The following is a 20,179-nucleotide window of genomic DNA, read 5'->3' as shown; positions in this document are numbered from 1 at the left end:
CACTTGCTATAACACAATTTATCATTAAAAGAATTAAACACATAATTCAATTTAATTATATAATTTTATAAAAAAAAAGAACGTACAAGGGTTGGTTAGATTATTAAACTTGTTGTTCGTAATTCCATTAATTATAATTTGGTCATAGTTTTTATATTATAAATTAAAATAGATTTTTTTTCAAGTTTTTATTTTTATTAAAGAAGTTCAGAAAAAAATCAGTTTTTTAAAAATATTTTCAGTTATACAGTATATACAAAAATATGCAGAAAAAAATATAAATACTATACATATATATTATAATACAACAACAAAATTATAATAATTAATGAAGTAGTTTATTATATCTATTAACAATTAGACATACTATTAATATATTATTAACAATTTGATTTGATTTTTATTTTTTTTAAAAAAAATTCTTTATTTTTGTTTTGATTTTGATTTTTTTTTATATTGGAAACTCTAACAGCAACCCGGTACATGACCCGAGTATTTATGAGACTGAGCTTGACACAGCAACTAGCCAGAAGTACATTATATGGGGAATGAATTTGTTCAAGTGAATCGATAGTCTCTTCTCTGGTGTGACGAAGTGAAGAAGAGATGAAACGATTCTTTAAACCTATTGAGAAGGACGGCCCAGCCAAGAAACCCTCCTTATCATCTTCAAAAGAGGAAGAAGGGGAAACCACTGAGATAGCCGAAGACAAAAGCAAGAAAGAGCCAGTGAAGTTCTTAACGTGGAACGCTAATAGTTTGCTTCTTCGAGTAAAAAACGACTGGCCCGAGTTCTCCAAGTTAGTCTCCAATATTGATCCCGATGTCATTGCCATACAGGTGACTATTTTCTTTTTTCCCTCATCATTCAATACGTTTCTCTTTTCTTTTTCTTTTCGTTCAATGTGAAGTGGGTGATTGTTATCTGCAAATTTAAGAGCTCCTTAAAAGTATAAAATAGGAGGAGGGTGCTCCATATTTTGGTCTGCAACGGAAATTTGGCGATAAGGGGTTCCCTTGGAATTTGTTTGATTTTTGTTCATGCAATTTAATTGCAGGAGGAGCAATGTTGTAGAAATGAGGAAATATTTCATATAATCTGTTTGGTGCCGTTGGTTGTAGCTCAATGATTACAATGCCTGCTTAAAAATTTTTGTAGTTGATTCTTGTTTTTACTCTATCATTTCATTTGGTAAGGTACTAGTCCTAAATGCAAGGACCTTTCTAACAGCATCTTAATGATAGGAAGTAAGGATGCCAGCTGCTGGCTCAAAAGGTGCACCTAAAAACCCTGGGGAGTTGAAAGATGACACAAGCTCTTCCCGTGAGGAAAAGCAGGTAAAATGTCATAATATTGCTCTGTGTTAGTTTAGTGAAGGAAAAGGATATGTATGTCTTTTCCTTTAACGGTTTATTACAACAAATAGGTTATGGCAAAGCTAGTACAGTGCAATTCTTCTTTCCAAATATATGTAACAGAATAGGCAATCAACCGAGCAGCTAAATAACACTGCAAGCAGCCACACAAGATCTCAGATATTTTTACTTGGGAAACCTATTCGGTGCAAAGGGAAAAACTACAGAACCAGAATCCACCAAAAAATCTTCCACTGATAAAATTAATGGGTTAATGACAAGTTTTTTGTAGCGTGGGATGAGACCAAAAAACAAATATCTCAAAGTTGTTTGAAATTGAGGTCACTTGTGGATATGAACTTGACTTTATAAGGTAAGTGATTTTGGAGGTTCATGAAAGAGAACGGTAGTCTATGGTGGAGGGTGATAAAGACAAATATTGGTATCGTGGATAATGGATGGTACTTTAGGGAATTGTCAAGATCGCATGGGAAGAGATGTGGAAAAAAATATGCATGGATAAGGATAAATTTCAAGAATGCATTAGGTTTAAGGTAGGCAATGGGAACATAATCAATTTTTGGAAGAAGTTTTGGCTTAGAGGGGGAGTGCTCAGGGCTCAGTTTTTTCAGATTATCACTATTGCACAACACAAGGATTTGGGGGGAAAAAGGGAGTGACATGTGGATGTGATGAGGAACCTCAATATTTGAAAAATTACTAAGCATGAGTCTCTTTTAAGTATATTCTCTTTTCTCTTAATGGATGGGAGTAACAACCAACCTGTCTGGACTCTCAATTCCATAGAACATTCTCGGTTAGGTCTTTTTATAATTATTTGGTTAAGAATGACATCATTGAAACTAATTTTTCTTTTGGGCAAATCTGAAGTGTGAATGCTTCATCAGAATTGCTTTCGTTGTACGGGAGGCAAAGCATAGATGTATTCTCACCGGTGACAAGTTAATGAGAAGTGGAAAAATTATGTTGAATGACTATTCTCTATGTAAGAGGGAGATAGAGTCTTGTAACCACATTTTGCATTGGTAGTCGATGACAGATAAATTATGGACCATAGTATATGGATTTGCGATAATGGCTGGTGCAGTTAGAGATGAGATCTAGGCATGGAAGGATTTTAGTGGTAGGAAGAAACATGTAGGTCTCATTCTCCTCACTATAATATGTTGTGTGGAAAGAAAAAAAAAACATGAGAGCTTTTGAAGGGGTGGAAGATGAGTTTGAGAGGGTTAGAGATAGATAGTTTCAAACGTTGAATTTTTTGGTTTTCGGTCATCTCCTTTTTATATGGAGGATTTTAGGTATCTTATTGATATTCTGATAGATACGTAAATAATTTTGTATATGGGTTGACATCTCCGTGGTGCTTGTGTATTAATGATATCATACTTTAAAAAAAAAAAAATTGTATCAATACTCGAGGATATACATCAACATCAAATTTTCAAAGTTTGGACAAACTTGCAAAATCTACTTAAGACAAACCGTGTTGGGGAAGCACCATGATAAGCCTATAAATGAGCAGCCTAGAAGGTCTAACAGAAAGTCCATGCCCAACCCAAAATATCTGCACTAAATCGAAGAAGAGAAGCAGAAAAGAAAATTGCAGAAGCAGATAGCACTTTCAAATGTGCCACCGTCGGAACTGGTCAATCATCTTCAGTTTTTATTCTTCATTATCTCATCCATTATCTTGTAGGTGTTAGCTTTCAGTTTTTAATGTTATCTCAATTCGTAGAAGTAAGAAAGTTAGTTCATTTCATTGTGTATTTAAAGCCTTGAGCTGTTGAATGAAGGTAGTGAATTTTGACAGCAACTTTCTTGTTTAATTCTCACTAGAAGCAGAATAAATTTCTTAGCTCTCTAATTGGAACCTATCAATTGGTATCAGAGCATGTTTAATTGTGACTAACAAAAAAAGAATTGAGAACTTGGAAGCCAGCTTGGGCAGGTTGGAAGCCAGTTTGAGCCAAATGGAAATAAGGGTCACCGACAAGTTCCATAAGATCGAATATAACCTTCAACAACTCACGGAAACTCTGATGATGAACGAAGAAGGCTCCAGCAGCCATACCGCCAGCAGAAAGGGCCAAGCACGGCCGAACTGCGACGACGGCACGGAGAAAAGCGATGGGGGCTGACCGCCCTTCTACCCCAAAGTTTGCCTTCTTGGATGTTGTGTTGCTACTGGTCTTGGAGCAGTTTCAAACACAGCAAAAGTGGAAGTAGGCTCTATCGTTGTTGTTTTTGGTCATGGGACGGGTCTTGTTGCTGCAAATGGTGCAAAAGCAGCAGAAGCATCATGGACCATTGACATAGATATTAACAGCTAGAAGTTTGATAGAATAAAGGATTTCAGAGTCACGGAGGTTGTGAATCCAAAAGACCATGACAAACCAATTCAACAGATTCTTGTTGATCTCATTGATGGTGGGATTGACTACAGCTTTGAATGTACTGGAAATGCCTCTGTAATGAGAGCTGCTTTAGAGTGCTGTCACAAGGGTGGGGGAACCTTTGTTATTGTGGGGGTTGCAGCATCTTCTCAGGAGATATCAACTCGTCCTTTCCAGTTGGTAACTGAGCGCGTTTGGAAAGGAACATCTTTCGGTGGTTTTAGGAGTCGCTCACAAGTGCCTTGGCTTGTAGACAAGTACATCAAGAAGGAAACTGAAGGAGAGGACTAGAAAAGCAAACGAAAAAACGATTGACAAAACGAGCGAGAAACAAAAGAACTTCAGCGAGAGGCAAGGGATCCAGAAAAAGGATGAAGTGCAGCAGTCTTCCCAACCAAAATTACAATATATATATATATATGTGCAAATATATTTCAGCAAAAAATATATATATAGATATATATACATATATATTAAATCAGCTTAAACAGCCGCTTGTTGGCCATTTCGGTGATAGGGCCGACCACCCTTTTGTTCCCAACCTATTCACGATGAGGTATTTTGGTTTTATTTTTGTAGGAAATATGGATGGAGAGGTGTTCGTAAATTAGACCCACCATGGAGTTCTGGACAAAATATATATAAATATATATTCAAAGAGTTGCAAGAAATAAATTAAGCTATCCGAACCTTGGGGACAAGATTCTTTCAAAGGAGGGAGTAATGATAAGCTCATAAATGAGAAGCCTAGAAGGTCCAACAGAAAGCCCATGCCCAACCCAAAATATCTGCACTAAACCGAAGAAGAGAAGCAGAAAAGAAAATTGCGGAAAGCAGAAAAGAAAATTGCAGAAGAAGCAGTCAGCACTTTCAAACGCGCTGCCACCAGAACCAGTCAATCCTCTTCAATTTTTATTCTCCATTATCTCATCTATTATCTTGTAGTTGTTAACTTTCAGTTTTTAATCTTATCTCAATTTCTAGAAGTAGGAAAGTTAATTCATTTCATTATGTACTTAAAGCCTTGAGCTGTTGAATGAAGGTAGTGAATTTTGACAGCAACTTTCTCGTTTAATTCTCACCAAAAGCAGAATAAATTTCTTACCTCTCTGATTGGGACCTATTTATACCAAATGTGAAATTGAAACCAGTAGGATAGTGGAGGATTCCACCAACTATCCTGGCTGAATTTGAGGTCAATCAAGATTGAAATTACCATCTGACCAAGGCCTTGAAGATCAAGAACAAGTAACCTCTTTTCTCTCGTATTCTCTTTCTCTCAACTCTATTTTTTCCCAATTTTTGTGACTCTCTCTCTCTCTCTCTCTCTCTCTCTCTCCCCCCCACACACTCTCTATTCTCACTTCAATTTGCCTCTTCACTTAAATTCTCATCTACAATAATTTGCATTTAATGAGGGGGCCAACCACCGTGAAAAAATTGGAACAAATGAAAATTTCTTCAAGATTGGATTTTCCTTTGTTGTGGACCCCACATGAGCAACACTCACAAAAGAAATCTTGCCCTCACGCCCATGTGGGGATTCTTCTGTGTCTGCTTTCTTCCTACAAATGATAAGCTTCTTAATAGAAAAAGGTGTAGTCGTCATATTTAATCCATTTTCATTAGTATGAGTTTTATCAACTACAAATAATTCTCCTTCCAATGCATATGTTATCGAATGATATTTGTTAAGAATGGTTTAATGTGTATTTTTTTGAATATTATAACCCTATATATATAAATTTTATAGGATGAAGAAAAAAATAGACATTTAATTATAATAAATTATAAATGGTATACTTTACTCTTATATACTTTAACATAATTTAGTCATTCTTTAACACTCTTCCTCAAGTTGGGATGTAGACATTGTCCATCTTTAACTTACCGATAAAAATTTGGAACATGTATTACTCATGCTTTTAGTTAACACATTTGCTAGTTGAGAATTGTTGGGCATGTATGGGGTACATATTAGTTCGTTATCAACTTTTTCTTTGATGAAATGTATATCAATATCAATGTGTTTGGGCTGATCGTGTTGCATCGGATTGTGAGTAATATTATGACCGACTTGTTATTACAGTATAGACGTATAAGATTTTCTTACTTGATTTTAAAATCTTTCAAGATTCTTTTTATATATAGTAGTTTACATATCCGCTGTGCTATTGTGTAGAACTCTTATTGCACACTTGATCTCACAACTATATTTTTATTTCTCCAGGTGAGTAGGTTGTCTCCAAGAAAAATATAGTAGCTTGTAGCAGATTTTTTAGTTACAATCCTGCATAATCTTAATGAATATAGGTTTTAGGGAGCAATTTGTCATTATTCTTGAATACAATTCTTTTTTCTATGACCCTTTTAAGTATTGCAGTACTATATAAGCTGCTTGTAAGTTCATTTCTTGTGGATTGTGCATGAATTGACTTATAACACTTACAGCATATGTGATGTCTGATTTTGTGGAATATAGGTAGATCAATTTGCCAACTAATCTCTAATGCATTTTCTTGTTTACTAGTGTATTTTTCTCTGTTATTTTTAGTTTATGATTAGATCAATGGAAGTGCTAGCTATTTTGCATGCTAGCTTGTCAGCGTCTTTTAGCAAATCATGAATGTACATTTGTTGAGAAATAAAAATTTTATATTTGGATCAGACAATTCAATTCCCAAAAAATATTTCAACTTTGCCTACTTGTGACATATAGAACTTTTGAGTGGGCGGATGGTAACATTTGTACCATTTTTTAGTCGAGAAGTGATCCACAAATGCACATTTTAGAGTTCAAGGATCTAGTTTTCTCTTTGATGAGAATGAATATGAATAAAAATAATACACCCAAATATCTGAAAGATCATATGGTTTGGGACACTTACTGTTAGATAAAACTGTTGAAATATTTCAAGAGTACTTTTAAAGTTAGTAACACTTGTGAGCAAACGATTAATAATGTAAGTGGCAATAAGGACAGTTTTGCCCCAATATTCTTTTGAAACAATATTTTGAAAAAGAAAAGCTTTGGTAGTCATTAAAGTGACTATTCTTGCATTCCATTACTCAGTTCTATTGTGGAGTGGACGCAGGATGATTCATGAAGAATTCCGTGGTGGAAGAATAATGAAAGTATGATTGAAAAAATATTTGGTATTATTGGCGCGGAAAATTTGTATGAATGTTTTAAATTGAGTTTTTATCATATTGTAGAATTGGGGTGAGATATGGGTAACGTCATAATTGTTTTTAAATAAAAATAGTTAGGTGACTCTAGTACAATCTTTAATAAATGATAAAAACCATCGGACCATAGAAATATCAGGTATATGAGATGGTCTCCAAATATCACTATGGATTAATGAAATTTTTCATGTTTATGTTTTACAAACTCACAAACATGGCAGTGTAAACTTCCATATTACAAATTCTTAAATAATGATGGAAGCATCACCTTTAAGATGGAGAAGGATGAGTGCCCAAGTTTTTTATGGTGAAGCCAAATTTTGTCTATGAAATCGGTAGTAAGAGTAGAAAATGATCTCTCAGATGCATCCAAGTAGTAGAATTCAGTTCTAATTTCAACATATCTAATTATCTTTCTTGATTTTTGGTCTTGAATGTCACAATGAGAAAAGTCAAATGTGACTTTGCAATTCAAGTTTTGTGACAGTTTACTTACCGACATATTGAAGAGATATGTAATACATTTTTCATGACAAAGATAGGGCTAAATTTAACATCACCTTTGTCTGCAATAATATTGATAGAACCATCTGCAGTGATAATCTTTTTTATTACTCAGATGTGGAACATATTTACAAAATATTTGGAAGTATTGGTCATGTGATTTTTAATTCAAGTCTTGTGATAGTTTACTTTCTGACATAAGATTAATTTCAATTTAGGGACATATAATACATTTTTCAGGATAAGAATGGGACTAAATTTAACATCGCCCTTGTCTGCAATAATATTGATGGAACCATCTGCAGTCATAATCTTTTTATTACTCAGATGTGGAACATATGTACAAAATATTTAGAAGTATTAGTTTTATGATTTGAGGTTCCTAAGAAGAATTCTCAAATGATTTATCTGAGACATTTAGTTCGTGTTAAGTAAAAATTATGTCTAAGTATGCCAATAAATTGGTATTTTTTTTCTCTAGTAACTCAAGACGAATCCTTAATCTTTCAACCTCCATTTTGAATGTACTAAGATTTAAAGCTCTCGTAACTAACGTACTCTCTGACATCCTTTAAAAATTAGATGGTAATTAATTTATCAAAAAGAAAAAATTACTGTAAGGATTTTACCCAAAACAAGTGGTTGTATGAAGTCGTTCGCGTTTAATTACGATGAAGGCGACAGAGAGAGTATACAGGAGAGTGTGTGTGATGCGGAACCTAAAATCAACGGTGCAGTAAAAAACTCTACATATAGCATTAGCATGCAGAAAACTTAAATTTTTAAATAAATTCTCTCTACTTAACCCACATTCAATCTGTGAATGTAAGGTAGAGTAACAGGAAATAAAATTATTATAGAAAATATGCCACGAGTTTACCTGATAAGTCAGTTTGATTTCTTGCCTCAACAAGGTGGTTAAAGAAGCCTCACTTGATTGAACACCCACTCATAATTAACATAAACTAAAAGTAATCAACTGAATATTTTATTGATATGAAATTAAATTAATATAACTGAAGGGTTATAGCCTATTTATAGACTTTCACAATATAAATTTGAATGTAACTTGAAAATTAAAATTCTAATAAAACTCTTAATTTAACTTAATCTATGAAAGCATTAAAATTTAAAGGAAACAAATTTAACTAAAAGAAAAGCTCCTCTCTCTTGGATGGCATGATGAATCCCAATTGGTTTTGAGTACTCTAGTTTCTCTTGGCTTGGACTCCATTATTTAATTGTTATTTGTTGTAGACTTTGAGTGGAAGAAACTTGAAGAAGTCAAAAGGAGGAGGAATTCGGCTAAGGAAAGAACTCTTTTGGGCCGAATTTCCCTCTATCTTGATCTCATCTTTCTTGATGTAATCTGAATGTGTCTTAAAGTGATGAGTCCTAGGTGGTGTAGTGTAACACCCAAATTATTATTTTTATTTTCGTATTTGAATTTTAGTTTATTTTTTTCTATATATCTAATTTATAAGATTTTAATTTAATTTAATTTAATGAAAATAAAAATAATAATAATGATAAAATAGAGTAAAATTATTTTTTGGATTTAATTGAAATTGATTTTGGGAAAAATGGGTGAAAATTTGGATTCTGGTGGTGTTTTTGAAAAGAAAATCAGAAACTGGGGGTTAAAACGCAATTTGAAAAAGTTGTGCCACGTCAGCAGCCCAGTCAGCAACCCCGGCCAACTAGGACACGCCGCGTGGCAAGGAACGCTGACGAGGGACGGACCACGTGGGCGATCTGCATGCGCGCGATCGGACAGCCCAGATCCGTTCCCGCACGCACGGACGGCTCAGATCAAATGTGCGCACGGACGGCCCAGATCTCACGCATACGGACAGCCCAGATTCAATCAGGCATGGACGGCCCCGATCGCATCGCGATGGACGCCCCAGATTTAATTCCAAATAAATCGCGATCAGACGGTCCAGATTAAAACTTGATGGACGGTTGAGATTAAAAGGAGAAGGGTATAAATAACCCCACCCACACCCGACCACAAACCCTAGCCGCCAGTGCCTCGCCGGAGAAGAATAACCAGACGCCGGAGGAGCCGGCCGCCGCCACCCGCCGCCGCACCGGAGAATTTTTCGACCGCTAATTGAGGTAAATTTTCTCCCCCTGGCTCATTTTTCGATGTTGAATCTGCCTATGGAAAAATCGGAACCAAACCACCAGTCAATCAGCCGGAAAACCCCTATCAAAGTCCAGCGGCGCCGCCGTGGCTTCCCTCTGTTTTTGCCTCCGATGAGGCCATTCCCGGTCTCCGTTCGATACAATTTTTATACCACTGTGATCACTGTCCTTTTCTCTACAGGTTGACCGGAGCAAAACATCAAAACGCGACTCGCGCCGGAGAAGCCGCCGCACCCGAGAGCACCGCCGCCGGTAAGTCTCAGTATTTCGTGATTTTTTGGCCCACCGAGGGCCCTAGGGTTGTTTTATCGCAAGGACCGATGCAAGTTTGGCCGAATTCGGCCGAAAACAGCCAACCCGAGGCGGATCTTTGTCGCAGGCGGCGGCGCCGTCGCCGGAGCACGGCGGAGCCGCCGTGCTGGAATTCTGATATTGGCCGAAAGGGGCCCTAGGTCTGATTTGAAATTTTTTGGGACACGTGCAGGTACCGGTAGTGCGTTTCAGTTTTCCGGAGAAAATTCAGGGAATTTAGAGACAGCACGTAAGCGCATTGTAGAGCCAATTTCAGACCCCAAAACAAGTAAAGATTTCTCATCCTACCTCCTATCACGGCATTAAAGTTTAATAAATAATTAAACGGTATTTTGTGACTTTATAGATATGTATAATTTATTGAGGTTGCCAATGGAGTCCGAATCTAATACATTGTTGGTCAGTTGTTGTTTGATCTATTTTTCAGTATTAAATGCAGTATGATATTTGATGTATTTATTTTATGGTCTCGTATGCATGAATCATGGTTTCTTTTATTATGGTTTGTATTATGGTGAACCCGATACTGTGTTGTCTTGTTTGGTGTCAATTACTGGTTTACATGTTTGTGTATGATTGGATGATTGAGACCAAGGAAAAGAGCAAAAAGGTTATGTGAATTGATAAATGGATAATGTGGACAGCCTGACTAGATATCCTAGGAGATGGTGGACGGACCGGGTCCGTAAGGAACCCTACTGGGAACATGGTCTCTCATACCGGACGGGGTATGGAGACCTTATGTGTTTTGGCGCCCATACCGGACCGGGTATGGAGATGACCCGTTTCACCCTCATACCGGACGGGGTATTGAGGTTTATGGTTTTGGCGCCCATACCGGACGGAGTATGGGGACGGTCCTGAAATCAGGTTATTAATGTTAATAGTTCACGTGTAGCGGGGACCCCTATGGATCCCCATGGATACTAGTAGGCTGGTAAAAGAGGAAATTTATTGTCTGATTATTGAAGTGCCAAAGTATGACACGTGTTCTGTTACAAAGTCGATATAATTTTATGATGGTTATAATTTTATTGTTTTTATATGTTATTTTCATGAATCTCATCGAGGTAAGTGGACAGTAAAGGTTTTTATGTTAATAAATGAGTTTGTTATAAATTATGCTCCATTGGTTGTTTTTGGTTTCTACCGACCTTTACTCCTGTGGCAGTGAGATAGTGTGATGTCTTTACTGGGATAGTTTAGCTCATTCCTTATTTAACCATTTCAGATCAGGAAGACGGAGTTCCCGAACCCGTTCCGCAGGAAGACGGCGAGTTAGACGCCTAAAGACTTTATAGTTCTATTTATAGTTTTTATTTCGAGTATCTCTTTTAATTAGCATATTCTTTTATGTTTTAAGTACGTTTTTTGTTATTGTGTAAAGGATGTTAATCAAAATTTTTATTACGCTTCCACATTTAAAATTTTTAATACATATATTTTTATTTAAATTCCGGGGCCGTTACATGTAGACTTCATTCATGGCTGAATGCTTATCCCAAAAAGACTTATGAACTCAATCAATATTGGACACCAAAAAGGAGAGGAATTTGAATTCCTCTCTCGGGTTGGATTCCTATGCGAGCAGGAAACTTCTTTCCTTCTCCAACTCTTTCCACAGGTTCTCTCCTTCTAGGACTCTTCTTGGTCTCTTGTCCTTTGCCACATGCTTTCTCAATCTCAACTAGGAATCTTCGTGTTTCCCAAGTGGAGTAGGAGTCGGATTGCTTATGGAGAGAGGGATCCCACGCTGGTGGGCAACTCACCTTCCACCTCTCGGCCTTGTGGGCTTAAGGCTTTATCCACCCAAGGCCGAGCCTTGTTTTGCAAATTTGGGCTTTTTCTTATTCCTTCATGGTAATGTCTTTGGGCTGGTGGAACTTTCTTGGACCGGATTCCTGGGGCCTTGCCGATTTGGACTCGTGGGAGTCCTTGCGGGAGTGGGATTCTCCCTTCTCGTGGGTAAACTTCTTTTCTCGAGGATCTTGTGCACGCGCGAAGCTGCACCTTGCGTGCTGTGGTACGCGCACGCATGGAGTCTTCGTGTTTGCGCGCGCACAGTTGCTGTGTTGCGTGCACGTGCGTGCGCCCTTCTTTCCATGCAGCTGTGTGCTCGCGAGTAACTATCCTGCAGGATCTTGGCTGTTCGTTGGATTTCTGCATCTTGTGGGAAATTGGTGCCTTCAGGAAATTTTTGCTTCTATCCTTGCTCACATCAGTGTGTTTGTGGACAATTGTTGGAGACTAGCAACTGCAGGGAGTAGCAGCTGGTTCTGGGGCCAACTATAAAGGTCGGCTCATGGTGTCTGGCGACAAGAGGGTGGTGGCGGGCTATAAAAGTTGAATAGAATTTGTAAAGGAGTAAAGGAATTTCTTAACTTAAAATTCTTAAGAATAGTTTTCATTGATATCTTTTGTTAAATAATACTGCCCTATATATCTACAAGTTTTCTAGGATAAAAAAAAGAAATAGGTAATTAATTACAATTAATTACAGATGTGTTGTCTAAAAAAAACATAACTACAGATATGTAATTATATTCTGATTTTCTTAAGCTTCAATAATTCTGATTATTAATTTGTTAACATTCTGATTTACTTTCTGTTTGATGCCTTGATTTATTTCCTTTTTAATGTCCTAATTTACTTCCTTTTCATACTTTGATTTACTTTCATCTTTAATAGAAACAAACAAAAGTCTCCTCAAGGTTGATTTTCCAATTCTTGTTGCGGGCCCTACATGGTTTGGCCAGCACAAAAAAATCTTTAGTTTAAATCCATGGATAGCATATAAGCTTATGTGAATTTCAGTTTCTTGGACTTATACACTTGCGTACTTCAAGAATTAATCTTCTATCTTATTTCAAAAAAAAAAAAAGAATTAATCTTCTATAGATAACAGAGTTTATATGATCCTGGTTTATGAATACTATGACTTACAAGGAATTGAAGAATCTATAATGACAGAAATACATCTTTTCATGACATATGGGATAGAATAACTATTTTGGCAACATTTTTCGGTCAAGGCACATAGATGTTTCTCTAGATAGCTATTTCAGGTCTTGTCAAAACTGGGAAACGATCATCTTTGTTTATTAATAGCCCATACAATCTCTTCATTTATGTTCTGTAAAGGAATCTTCTTTTTGTTTTTGTTGAAAACTCAGGAGGATGTGTTGTTAGTAAGTGCATATAAAAGTAGGGTAAAAGTTACATCAGGTGTATGCCTCTCTATTTGTAATTAATTGTATTTCCTTTTATTATTCATATATAGCTATATATATAGAGTCCTAATATTTGACCAATAACCGAACATTCATTCTCCATGTAGTATCAGAGTAAGAGGAAAAATACCTTAACTCTTTGACAAAACCTAATTGGCCTTCATTGCAGAAATAAGAAAAACATAAAAATCTTAAACAGGGCCAGCCTTCATAGCTGAGCACCACTATCAATGTCGTCAGCCACCAGAGAAATACAAGCCACTGCTAGCTGCAACTGCGAGCACCAGCAAATGCGCCTCACCCAGCCGATACCACCTGCAACTGCATCCATCAGCCAGCCACATCTGCCTCCGAATCGTGTCTGCCAGCTAACTGCTAGTCATCTAAATATTGTAAATTTAGTCACTTGTCAAAAGGAATATATGTTTGACTTGTAAATTTCCCTCCTTAATATTTTCTAAATTGTTTAATCCTTCCTTTTGACAAGTAAATGTTTTGGCTTTGCACGTCATCTAAACCACAGGCTTTTTAAGCTAGGAAAACTTGACATGATAGGTTTTGAAGAACCTAGTGATTGAAGGAAGAAGTAATTATGCATAGTGAGTTTATTTCAAAAAACAAAATGCGTAGTGAGTTAATTTTAGATTGCCTAAATATATTAGAAATTATAATTCTTTCAAATATAAAATTATTGTAGCATTTGCGAGTCTATTATCATAACTTTAATAATTTTAGGATTTTATTCATTTTAGTATTTAGTTTTCATTGGTTGTAGTACTTTCTAATTTTTTAGTGTTAGTACTTTTTACTCTAATCCTATGTACGAAAAGTTGGTAAAGGAACAATATAAATACCTTTCCTGTGAAGGAAAAGGGATGTATATTTGACTTGTAAATTTCGAGCCCTTTGTCACTTGTCAAAAGAAATATATATTTGACTTGTAAATTTCCCTCCTTAATATTTTGTGGATTGTCTAACCTTTTGCCAAGTAAATGTTTTGGCTTTGCACGTCATCTAAACCGCAGGCTTTTTGAGCTAGGAAAAGTTGACATGATAGGTTTTGAAGAGCCTAGTGGTTGAAGGAAGAAGTAATGATGCATAGTGAGTTAATTTTAGATTGCCTAAATATATTAGAAATTATAGTTCATTCAAATATAAAATTATTGTACCATTTGGGAGTCTATTATCATAATTTTAATAATTTTAGGATTTTATTCATTTTAGTATTTAGTTTTCCTCTTTTTATTGGTTGCAGTATTTTCTAATCTTTTAGTGTTAATACTTTTTACTCTAATCCTATGTAGGAAAAGTTGGTCAAGGAACATTATAAATACCTTTCTAACCTCACTTTTGAGCAGACATAATTCAATAAAATATTTTTAGAATTTTCTTGATCTTCTGGCTGGGTGATAATCGATGCCTAAATGTGATATTCAAGAAATCCTAGGCGTGATATCTAATTTTTATTCCTAGATCCCTAAATAAGCAAATCAAGCTTAACTGGTGCTACACCAAATATTTACTCCAGCATATTCTGAAGCACACAAGCATTTTCAAAGATGCTTTAAGTTGTTTCAGCCATTATGGATCTTCTGTCCAAGAACCTCTCTATTTGATTGCAAGTTACAATTTTGCTACAGATTGTTGATGTAAAAGCATAGACAGTTTCAGAGTTTTCTTTTTATGTGGTGTAGATGAAAAAGCTAAAGAAACGCTGCTTATCCTTATTTTAGGCCCTCATAAGATAGCTATTGATCTTGGATGTGCTACGGCAAAATATGTTTCCGCATCAGTTTATTCCAGATAATGCCTTGAGATTAAAATTTCTGATATTTGCTCCTAAATATCCCTGATCATGCAGATTTTGATGCGTGCCCTTTCAAGTCCACCATTTGGAAATTATCATGTTTGGTGGTCTCTTGCAGATTCCAAGTATGCAGGGACTGCTCTGTTGGTGAAGAAGTGTTGCAAACCCAAAAGGGTTTGTTTCTCTGTTGATAGAACAGGTTCATTCTCACTCTTGTCCTTGCAATGGTCTCAGTATGAAAGATCTCTATCTGGCAATTTTGAGCTCTCTGCCCCCCGCCACTGAATTGAAAATTGTCTTCTTCCCTATTTCTGGTTTTTATATATTTCCTGAATATGTTGCCATTTCCTTTTTCACTTAAACACATGAATATTGCCTGTGAAATCTTATTTTATTTCTCTGTGCATGTATGATTTTTACATGTTTGTATTAGTTATATATTGCCAAAAAATATTTGTAATATTGTTTTAGATGGCAGAAGACTCCTTTTTTTCCTTTCACTCTATACAGTTTAAGACAGTAGCATCTTGCTTTCAGAATGTCTTAAGAAGAGCCATATACCACTAAGTTCACTTTTTGTATATTCTTGTTCTTCCTTGGTTGTAGCAGTCACTTTGGTAGATGGATTACAGATTAGAGAACAGTAACACTAATGAAAGGTCGTGCTGAACTATTTCTGCCCATGCTCTGCCTCCTACTTCAAGCTTGCATGAAGACTTTTTGTTTTCTCTTGGGAACAGAATGCATTCTCTGTTTTTCTAATAGTTCTAGTTGTTAATTCCAAGAAGAGCAAAATCTGCATCTACATAATATAGTTTTTCCCATTTCAACCTTTTCTTTGTAAGATGAAAGATGGTAATCTGTATACCTGTCTCTCTTTTAGCTTCAAAACATGAACAAGATGGTCGGGTTATTTTAGCTGAATTTGAAACATTCCGTTTATTGAATACCTATGCACCAAACAACGGTTGGAAAGAGGAGGAGAACTCATTTCAAAGAAGAAGGAAATGGGACAAAAGGCTTAGGGAATTTTTTCTGCAAACTGCTGATAAACCTCTCATATGGTGCGGTGATCTGAATGTTAGGTGAGTTACTGGGTTGCAGCTTCTTTCTTCTACCTGGTTTGTGGGTGTTAGGAGGGAGGTTTCACACGTTGAAATCTTTATAATTTTGTTCTATCATCTTTCAATTAGTTGTATTATTCTCTTGCTGGCTATTGCTGAAGTCACTCAGAAGCTACTTTGCTGATCCTAGAATACATTTTTTGAACATACATGCCTACTTGTTTACTGTTGAGATAGTTGTCAGTTGTACCAAGTACTCTCTATGGATTCATGCAATGTAAGTTAGTGAATCAGCACGCAGCAATGTTATATGCATGATTCCCTGTATGTTAGGGAATCAGTCTAAACCTTAAACTTACTAAATTAGTAGTAAAAGCTGGACTTACGTTAGTTTTGATTGACCTGTAAAAGAGATAGTTACTGATCTGTTTTTTTTAGACATACGGTCCTCGGGTTTCAAGAAACATGTTAACATATGCTGTTATTTACATCATGCAAAATTTATCTTGGAGCAGATCACGAGTCTCATATAGAAGATTTTACATTCACTTGCAGCCATGAGGAGATTGATGTGAGCCATCCAGAATTTTTCAGTGCAGCAAAGATGAATGGTTACATTCCTCCAAACAAAGAGGTGCTCAAACATTGAATCATCTGAGTGAATTTGGGAAAAACTATGATGTATAAATATTTTGTAAAGCCTACCATCCTCAAACTATTAGAAATACTAGAGTGGAAGATGAGCTTCTGAGCTTCAATCTTTCTCTTGTGATGATAATGTTTGTGAATGTTCTTGTCCTTCTTGTTCCTTGTTCATATTAATAAAGACCGTCGTAGCTATGTTAAACATTAATTTGTGGGATCATTTCTAAAACAAGAATTTTGCTGCTTATAGAGATGTATAATTGTTAGTAAATCAAAGGAAAATTGTAATATTCCTGCAATCTTCTAATCGTAGATTGAACATTATTTGTATTACATAAACTGAAAACAGTCAAGACAGATTGTACTTAATTTCTTCATGCTGCAGGACTGTGGACAGCCTGGATTTACCTCGTCTGAGAGGAGGCGTTTTGGTGCCATATTGAAAGAGTACGTGTTTTATTGGATAGTCCTTGCTTCTAAGGTTTTGATTTGCTATTAGAACAGTGAAATCATGGCATAATCTAACATTTGATTCCATATGATTGAGTTGGAAAGTAGCAGGCAAATTTTGCTGAATTTCCTTTAAAAATCCAATTTCCTTCTTTAAATAAAAGTCCACTTATTGTTTGATTTCAAGTATATTGTTATTTCTATGTGCCTTTCTATCTCATGGAAATTTTTGGTTATTTATCAAGGGAATGATCCATCTGCTTTGAATTGTGGTTTCTTTTTTCTGTTATATTTTCCTCTTTATAATGTGTTAAATTTTAAATTGTTTTATGTATTATTGTTAGGGGAAAGCTAGTAGATGCATACCGATTCCTACATAAGGATAAGGACATGGATTGCGGTTTTTCATGGTCTGGACACCCTATTGGAAAGTAAGTATAACATCTGAATTTTGTACCAAGATTAATCACCTTATGTTCAAACTATGGTATTGTTGGGTTGCTTAGGAACTTAATTTGAAAGAGTAGTTTCAATTTGTCCAATTCAGGCCACTCTATGTGGTGAATGATATTTTAACATATGGATGGAAGAAGTGCCTGATACCTTTAGGTTGAGATACACAGGAAGTTTTTTTTTTTTTCCTTTTCCCTCACAGGTACAGAGGAAAAAGGATGAGAATAGACTATTTTGTAGTTTCTGAACAAATCAAGGACCGGATTGTTGCATGTGAGATGCATGGAAAGGGGATAGAGTTAGAAGGTGCAACTTATCTGTTCATCTTTCTGTTTTCTATTTTCATTCATTTAATACAATTGGTATCATTATTTGGCGGAAGAAACTTTTTGGAGCAGCATTGTGTTAACTGCTCTTTCTTTTGTGGCTGCTGGTTCTGCCCTAGATGATATTTATCACAAAACGTTTGCAGGTTTCTACGGGAGTGACCACTGCCCAGTTTCCCTTCAGCTTTCACCAGCCAGTCCTGATTCAAGCTAAATATAATTTCTTTACATGAAAACTGGTACATATGCCATTTGTGAAGATTATACATTTTTTATGAAGATTTTTTGGATGGATCTAATGAAATATTTTGTAGGTAGTTTGTGGTAAATTACTGATATATCTAAGTTTATTGCTTGAATTTGATGGCGATCTAGGTTATGATTAGTAGAAAGGGACTGTCAATGTTTCCAAATGCTCTCTCAAAAAATCGGAGAAGGAGATAGCCGAAAATGCAGTATTAATGGGATCCCAAACAATCGAAGATGTTTTGTTAGCGTGTGCCATAAGTGCATATTTTATGAATTGTATCTTTCTTTTTAGATATGGAGCTTGGCATCAACGGGAAGAACTCTACAACATCAGTAAAATAAATTTATTAACCATTATGTTTGTTATTTCTGCATTAATTAATATTGATGGATTTTGGTTCTTATATGATTTGGTACCGAATTATGTTTGTACGGTCGAAATATCGTTTCTAAAAAGAAAATAAATATAAAAAAAAAAATTGTCAAATAATGAATTTAACGGCTATTTTAGTTCAAGATATAAACCTTCAATGTGGTATAGAAGGAATGATCTTTGCAAGTAAAATGGCTATTCTCTTTTCTCGCTTGTACAATTGTAACGACTATAGAAGGATTTGATTTTTTTTTTTTTTTATGAGAGTTGATAACGATATCAATATCTATTTATTTTAATTATTGATTCTATCACAATTTACCTTGTTTAAATATTTGTTTGATGGTCAGTATTTTCATATCTTTGTTTAAATATGTGAGTTCGAACTTTAAATTGAATGCACTTTGTCACATGAATTGATTAAAAAATTTATTATTTATATTTTTAAATAAGTATTATAATAAATTATTAAATTATTTTTCAAAATTTAGTACTTATTATAATTTAATTTTTAATTTTTTTAATATAGTTTAATTTTTGATGCTATGTAATATGTTTTAAAAGTCTAATTTTCATCTTTGTTCTAGCCAAAAAAAAAGTTTTAAAATATTTAAACTATGTTTGAAGACTTCAAAAAATAAATCATTTTAAATTTTAAATTTTAATTATTTTAACCTTTTCACTATTGGACTTTTAAAACAGATCCAAAACATTAGAAACCAGATTGTAAGCAAAAAATAGTATAAACCAAGTTGAGAACTAATTTATTAACTTGTCTCAAATATTAAATTAATTATTTAAAAATTGAGACCTTTTTTTAGAACTCTTTTTCTAGTACGACTGTGATCATTAGCATACTATGTCAGCCATCGGATACATAATTTTAGAATATAAATTAAATTAAATTAAATACACAATACGTGAATTTAATTAAATTATTATTATTATATATGCTACTATTATTATCTATACTCTATTTTTAAGAAGACATATTAATAATTAAATTATTGTAAAATTACAACTATCAATAAAATAAATTATATATTTATAAAAAAAAAAATTATCTTGATTTACTTATATATTATTTTTCAAATAAAGTTATCCTATTATAGGTTATCTATTAAACTATATAATAATTACATTAAATCATTAATTTATATATTTTTAATATTTTAAAGTGTATATAATATGACCATCTAACTTAATTTCATCCAAAAGAAAAGAATTGTTAATTTTCTCTAGCTTTATATTCAAATAATTTACTTAGAATTAAAAGTTTACACTAAACATCAAAATTTACATCATGCTTTATAGTTTTTATATTTGAATATCTTTTTCATCTCAATAGTTCTTTGAACTCAATAAACCCTTAAACTTTTCTTTTTCTCTCATGAATTAAGAATGTAAGAATCCCTCGTATTGTCATATGTCAAAAGTACATAAAAAAATCTATATATTTCTATTTATCAAAAGAACACAACATTTTATTAGTATTTTTGTGTTACTCTTTAAAATTGAACAAATAGATAAATAAAAATGTAACTCACTAGCAGAACTGATTATGGTTTAATATCTAAGCTCATCTAAATGCCAAACCTTAATATTGTGAAAACATGGTTTTTCCACAATAAAAATATGAAGAAAAAAAAAATG

The 20,179-nt window shown here is 34.5% G+C and overlaps 1 protein-coding gene and 1 pseudogene across 5 annotated transcripts; both read left to right on the top strand.

The window, feature by feature from the left end:
* The first annotated feature begins 489 nt into the window (after positions 1 to 489).
* Positions 490 to 18,557, top strand: LOC110822934 (DNAse I-like superfamily protein). 5 transcript variants are annotated; one of them, XR_015816063.1, is made up of 10 exons: positions 492 to 840; positions 1,246 to 1,338; positions 15,021 to 15,165; positions 15,850 to 16,051; positions 16,586 to 16,664; positions 17,061 to 17,122; positions 17,470 to 17,556; positions 17,749 to 17,884; positions 18,051 to 18,143; positions 18,280 to 18,557. XR_015816063.1 is itself a non-coding variant. In XM_088210650.1 (10 exons), the coding sequence occupies exons 1-9, from the start codon at positions 607 to 609 to the stop codon at positions 18,116 to 18,118; spliced, it is 1,074 nt and encodes a 357-aa protein (XP_088066776.1). In that variant the 5' UTR covers positions 493 to 606; the 3' UTR covers positions 18,119 to 18,143; positions 18,280 to 18,557. The 5 variants fall into 5 exon arrangements, 3 of the variants coding, with proteins under 3 accessions (XP_088066777.1, XP_088066776.1, XP_088066778.1); XM_088210650.1 differs by having other exon boundaries at positions 493 to 840; positions 17,781 to 17,884; XM_088210652.1 differs by having other exon boundaries at positions 700 to 840; positions 1,250 to 1,338; positions 17,781 to 17,884.
* Positions 3,519 to 4,346, top strand: LOC148239802 (alcohol dehydrogenase class-3 pseudogene; annotated as a pseudogene).
* Positions 18,558 to 20,179: the final 1,622 nt, after the last annotated feature.

The sequence above is a fragment of the Carica papaya genome, chromosome 9 (genome assembly GCF_054855325.1).
Source record: "Carica papaya isolate Zhongbai chromosome 9, ASM5485532v1, whole genome shotgun sequence".
Taxonomy (NCBI): domain Eukaryota; kingdom Viridiplantae; phylum Streptophyta; class Magnoliopsida; order Brassicales; family Caricaceae; genus Carica; species Carica papaya.
Note: the sequence above shows the minus strand (reverse complement) of the source record. Positions and strands in the feature narration are given on the sequence as shown.

What these genes read in the sequence shown, in the direction of transcription:
- LOC110822934 (XM_088210650.1), top strand. Translation starts at nt 607, where the DNA reads ATGAAACGATTCTTTAAACCTATTGAGAAGGACGGCCCAGCCAAGAAA. An exon ending in TGCGGTGATCTGAATGTTAG is followed by an intron (nt 16,052 to 16,585) that starts GTGAGTTACTGG and finishes ATTCACTTGCAG; the next exon opens with CCATGAGGAGATTGATGTGA. An exon ending in AAAGGGGATAGAGTTAGAAG is followed by an intron (nt 17,885 to 18,050) that starts GTGCAACTTATC and finishes AAACGTTTGCAG; the next exon opens with GTTTCTACGGGAGTGACCAC.